Source organism: Neophocaena asiaeorientalis, unplaced genomic scaffold, assembly GCF_003031525.2.
Source record: "Neophocaena asiaeorientalis asiaeorientalis breed wild unplaced genomic scaffold, Neophocaena_asiaeorientalis_V1.1 scaffold11, whole genome shotgun sequence".
Taxonomy (NCBI): Eukaryota; Metazoa; Chordata; class Mammalia; order Artiodactyla; family Phocoenidae; genus Neophocaena; species Neophocaena asiaeorientalis.
The window spans coordinates 2,504,558-2,511,129 of NW_020173124.1; the positions used below are offsets into that span (position 1 = coordinate 2,504,558).

General features: G+C 34.0%; 1 protein-coding gene across 1 annotated transcript in view; it reads left to right on the forward strand.

The window, feature by feature from the left end:
- Positions 1–1,231, forward strand: part of KYNU (kynureninase) — a 93,096-nt gene extending 91,865 nt beyond the window's left edge. Inside the window, exon 14 of the mRNA XM_024744101.1 lies at positions 100–1,231. Within this exon, the coding sequence (XP_024599869.1) occupies positions 100–246 (147 nt within the window). The 3' untranslated portion in view covers positions 247–1,231. The remainder of the gene's footprint in view (positions 1–99) is intronic.
- Positions 1,232–6,572: the final 5,341 nt, after the last annotated feature.

Sequence of the window (6,572 nt, forward strand, 5' to 3'; positions counted from 1 at the left end):
TCAGTATGAATGTTTTATGTAAGTTTCTCTTGAATGTGGATTTCCATTATATGAATGATGCCAACATTATTGTGGTTTTACTTTTTGTTTCCCCTACAGTGTGACAAACGGGATCCAAATGGGATTCGAGTGGCTCCAGTTCCTCTCTACAATTCTTTCCATGATGTTTATAAATTTATCAATCTGCTCATTTCTGCACTTGACTCTGCAGAAACAAAAATAGCCAAGTTTTCCATAGCAACTTAAGCAAATAATATGGATAGCCTGTGGTTATTTTATTACTATTATTCAAGTTTTAATTATTTCAAAACTGATTACACATAACTGGCAATGAATTGTATACTTTACAGAAAAACAAGACAATTTTTTAAGGGTCTGTGGCCTTGAGATATCTGCATGGCTGTCCAATTTCTTGGTGTTTGGTGGATCAAAGTCTTTACTGGTGCAAGTATTATGTACACAGTCTTGATTAGCTGTCATATTTCATTGTTAATGAAATGTTTTTTGTTGGTTTAATTTATAATTTGACTGACAACTTCACAATGTACGTGGAAATTTTTGTGTCAATTTTAGAAATATTACTTTAATTTTAATTTACCAAAGAGTTTCTTATAGGCACTGTAGTTGAACAGTCTGATGTATGTATGCTTTTTACAATGTTCCATCTAACTCCAATCTGAGGAACAGAAAATGCATTGTCTAGGGCAGTGGCTTTCAAATATTTTGGTCACAATCCACACTAAGGAATACATTTAATATCAGAGTTTAATTTGTGTACAAGCCTTATTTCATTGATTCTAATACACAATTTTTTAAATCATATGTTAACATCTGGTAAAGAAGAAATGTCTTTCAGTTTTCATTCCACAGCTTCTTACAATTGCCATTGGCCATTCTTTCATGTTATCATCCCTGACATTACCATGATTTTCATAGTGAGTAGATATCATCCTAGATCTGGTTTTAAAAATGGTATATATAGCAAAAACAAAAGTTGCATAAATTATTTGCTTGTGCTTTCATATTTATTATTTTATCTCATTACAACTAATGGTGGTTGAAGCTCATTAAATTGATTTCTTTACTCTAGGGTCCTAATCCATTTTTCAAGGATGTCCCCTTATTTAATGTTATCATAATCTCTTGGTTTTGTTTAATGGGAATTTCTCCTGATAAAAGACTTCAGATGCTACTATGTTTCTAAAATAGTGAAATAAATCACTCTAAGATACTTGTGATTGAGGATTAAAGTTAGGAAATAAGTGCTTCACCACTCAACCTCTATCCCAAATCTATGGACCTTTGTTAATCACTATGAAAACACAACAGTTACATTCAGCCCTGTAAGATTCCCCTAGTTCTCAGCTGTTGATTCCATAACCACTATTCATGAATTGGCAAAATATTCTACATTTGTATACATAAGCAACAAGAAAGAGTGACTATGATGGTATTAGCTTAGCCAACCACTGTGAGTGGTAGAGTTAAATAAAAAGTTGCAGAGCTCCGACACCAACACCAGCAACTACTGATATTTATCGAGTACTTCCCATGTACCATGTATTGTGCTATTCTATTTACATGTTATCTCACTTAATTGAGTGGTTGCATAATTGCTTTAGAAAAATTTCCCACCTCCACTTTTGGTAAAACTCATCTTTCATAGATGGAAAAATTCTCAAAACCTTAAAATCTGACCATACACGACTTCATCTAGAAGAAACTGTTTTTGAACATCACAGTGGTAAACAAAAAAGACATAATTTCAGCTCTCAGGGAACAGGTAGCTTAGTGGGGAAACAGATAGTAAACCTATAAACATCCAAGTAAATATATAATTACAAACTGTAAGTTCTTCTATTAAAGATAAACGGTGATACTATGAGAGAAAAATCTTAAGGGTATTAACTAGATAGTTGAGTAAGGAAAGGTATATGAAGGTGCCTATCAGTTAAAGTTCTAAAATATTTGATGTTAATCACATTAAAATTACATCAAATTATGTAAATAAACCATTCAAAGCATCATCAGCACTCTGTCCTCATCACCCAGGTGAAGAAAGAGCATTAAAAACTCGCTTTCTTACAGACTCTGGGAGGGCTCATGCCAAGTAGTACTTGCCAGAACTTATGCTGCCAGTGTCCTTGTCCCACCGTGAGCCACAGCCACCCCCCGCCTCTACAGGAGACCCTCCAACACTAGCAGATTCACAGAAAGGTAGACAGGATGAAAAGGCAGAGGGCATCTTAAATGTGAATGGATTAAATGCTCCTACTAAATAAGACAGGCTCCTTGAATGGATACGAAAAAAAGACACATATATATGCTGTCTGCAAGAGACCCACTTCAGACCTAGGGACACATACACACTGAAAGTGAGGGGATGGAAAAAGATATTCCATGCAAATGGAAAAAAACATTTAGAGAAAAGCTAACACCCATCCTTCTCAAACTCTTCCAGAACATTTCAGAGGAAGGAACACTCCCAAACTCATTCTATGAGGCCACCATCACCATGATAACAAAACCAGGCAAAGATACTACAAAGAAAGAAAATTACAGACCAATATCGCTAATGAATATAGATGCAAAAATCCTAAACAAAATACTAGCAAACAGAATCCAACAAGGGGGTGGTGGTGGTGGTGTGATGAATTGGGCGATTGGGATTGACATGTATACACTTATGTGTATAAAATTGATGACTAATAAGGACCTGCTGTATAAAAAAATAAGTAAAATAAAAATTAAAAAAAAAAAAACTTGCTTTCTCCTACTTGCACCCCCTCCTCCCCCAAACCCAGAGATAATCATCGAACTAAATTGTGTTAATCATTCCCTTACTTTCTTTAAAATTTTATAACTATGCATGTACCCATAAAAATATATTAGCTAAATTTGCCTGTGTGTGAACTTTATATAAATGTAATCATACTGTATATATTCTTCTACTTCTTTTGCTCAGCATCCTGCTTTTTGAGATTCATTCATGTGTTACACATAGCTTTCCATTCATTTTCATTGCTGCTCAGTATTCTATTGTATAATTAGAATTATAATTCATTCTACTACTGATGAAGATGTGAGTTGTTCCAAATATTTGTAATATTGCAACAATGCTGCTATTAACATTCTTAGTGCACACGTTCAGAAGTTTGTCCAGGACCTATAATTGTGGAAGTGCTTGGTCATAGGCCACACACATGGTCGACTTCACTATGTACTGTCAAACTTTTCTAAAGTGGTTGTACCAGTTTCCACGCCAAACCAGTAGGACATGAGGGTTCCCTTGCTCCTTATCCTTGCCAGTAGTATACATATAAAAATAGACAAGGTAGGGCTTCCCTGGTGGCGCAGTGGTTGAGAGTCCGCCTGCCGATGCAGGGGACACGGGTTCGTGCCCCGGTCTGGGAGTATCCCACATGCCGCGGAGCGGCTGGGCCCGTGAGCCATGGCCGCTGAGCCTGCGCGTCTGGAGCCTGTGCTCCGCAACGGGAGAGGCCACAGCAGTGAGAGGGCCCGCGTACCACAAAAAAAAAAAATAGCCAAGGTGATTATTAAAATAACAGAGAATAAATGTTTAACTTCCACACAAGAAAGGGAAAAAAGAATTAAGACACACACACACACACACACACAAACACATCAGTTTATGCTTTGGACACCATCCTTAATTTGTGGATTAAGCCAAAACGAGATTTTTACTTGAATTTTACACTTGATCAGCCTCTTTTCCTTTCTATCCCCTCCTTCACAGGCTTTTTGTATAATTCCTTCAGAAAAACATATTTATCCAAATTCCTGTCTCAAGTTCCTAGGGAACCAAATCTAAGACACCATTTCCTTACTAGTCTTAATAATCATAAGTATTTTATATTCTATATCTAATATATGATGAATTTACAGTTCTGTTTCTGTTGCTTTTCACATATAATGCTAGTTTCCTTGTATATATTGTAATTCTTAACTTTAAAGTGCTCATTCTTTGAGAACTGGGTTAAAGTGTGTTATTTGAAAGGTATTCACATTTGCTTCTGCCAGTTGCCGAGGATCACTTCTGAGTTGTTTTCAGGTTTTTCAAATCACATGAACAGCATGTAACTAGATATATTAATCCATGTGAGGACCAATTAATAGTTACAAATCTTCACAAGTTATTAATATTTCTTGCTGATCCTTTATATAGCCTTTGGTTGTCAACATTATGCCAGGCTCTCCTATCAGCTTACTTACCTTGGCCAATCCTAGGCTTGTCTCATGTCCTATTTAGTTATCAACACTGAAGCTCAGTGACTCTGGGATTCAGCAGAAACTCTGAGGATGAAAGCCATGCCTTGATCCTAAGCTTACTTTGATCTTTTCTTACTTCCCAGTTTCCTGCTTTTATTTCATTTTGGAGTTCTGAGAATTTCTCACTTCTGTGTCATCTCATTTTAAAAGGCTTTTTTGTTGTCGTTTTTCTTTTTTTTTCTTTCTGGTATCTAATCCCCTACAACATGCTAAACTGTCAAGAAATGGATTATGACTGAAAACAAAACAAAACAAAACAAAACAAAATATATATATATACTTCCTGTTTTCTTAAGAAGAATGTGTGAAAAATGAATTGCACTTTCTCAATAACTCATGCACATCTATATAAATATCAATTCTTTTATAGCAATGCCCTTGGGTGCTACTGTAATACATAGGTCTGTTTGTGTAACGTGAAATTATTATACAAAGCTTACTGGAGAAAAAGCTGGATGTGAAGTCAATAACTTATTTTCAAATTAAAGAAATAAACTTTTTCTACAGCTATTTTCTGCACAATAACTTTCTACTTATTCTTGAGTTCAAAACTATACGGGTTTACATTCAAATTTTGTTATGTCTTTGTTTCACAAATTGAAGTTGCTAGAGCATTGGTTTTTAAGTAAATGGATTTTGGCATAATCTTAAGAAAGAAACTTGCAAACACCCTGAAAGCACACCATAAAGCACAACATGGTAATCACTGGATTAGAGCACCCTATTACTGCGATGATGGATTTGATGCTTGTGTGGGCCATTAGCATCTGCACTATGTGTTTGAGAAAGGTACAGGATATGTACCCAGCCCTCTAGTAGTAGTATTTTTAATCTCGGCAAGATGTACTCTCAAAGAACAAAATGATAAAGAGGATCATTATAATGGATTTAAACATTTCTGATGTGGTTTTGGCTTATTGCAATTATTCTTTTTATTAATGATCTAGTATTCCGATTTTTGACTCTTTAAAGTGGCTCCTGAGTCGTTTTGACATTACCTCAGCTATTTTTTGATAGCTTCATTGCTTTTGGTCTGACAAAATGTAGGCTTACTTTGTATATTTCCTACCTCAAACTTGATATCACTCATTTCTTTAAGAATATTCACTTTCTTTTGGAGAAAAGTGGCATTTAGAAACTATAATCTTAACAGTACAAGTGCTCATTATAATTAGGTTGATCATTATTTCCATGATTTTCAGTAAAAGCATTAGGAAATATATATTTTTATGAGAAATTATACCTTTATTTCATATTCATTCAATTTAATTTAGGATAACAGAGTTTTTATTTAACTTAATCTATTTTATATCTCTTGTGCTGAAAATCTTTGTTCTAGTAATATTATCATGTATAATATACACTATCATATATATGCATATATATTATATATATAGTTTTAGAATTAGTAATACTAAAGCTATCATAAACAATATGATGAAAACAGTTTAAGATCTTTTGGAAACTTCTTTTTGGCCTTAGAATACATCTGACTAGGAATAGTAAGTCAGATTACTGTGTTTTAAAGGCACTTGTAATAACTCTTCTCTGTATGGTTCCATCACCAATTGTATACATATTTAGGTTCAGTACTTTGGAATTATCTTTTCAATCTTTATAAACTTCATTTTAAATATAAAAATTATTTCAGAATTGTGTCATATAATTGGACAATTTCAACTTCAAATCTGCAAGCCAGGTACACTCAGAAAACTCTAGATTCTGTCCCTATTCCCTTCACCCTATTTCCTCTCAGTATTTATACATTTTTTTTCATGCTTTGGTTTATCCTTTCTTTTACTTTACATATAGATATAGATATAAATATAGGTAAATATATATATATATATCTCCTTCCTTATATAATATATAATAAATATAGTAGCATGTTACAAATACTTGTTTCCACTTTGGAAAAACATTCCTTTATAGAAAATTATAGTTAATACTTAAGGAATAATAGAATTAGAAAATAATTCATTTTCAATTCTTATTAGAATAATTGGTTCAGGCAAAGATCAAACATTATAGGAAAAGTTGATGAGAAAGTACATAGTGGGGGCATTGGATTGTTACCACCTAAACTCACTGATCATCACTAATACCAGTAAAAATGGAGCAACCTGTAACTATGTGCCTGTGATGTGGGCTATTTACTAAGGATATAATAAACCTGAATCCAGTAAAACTTTAGGGCTATTTTCCAGTTTATAACAACATGAAGAATGGAGGAACAAGCTAAATGACCCCACAGAGAAGCAAATATGGGCCATTCTACATGG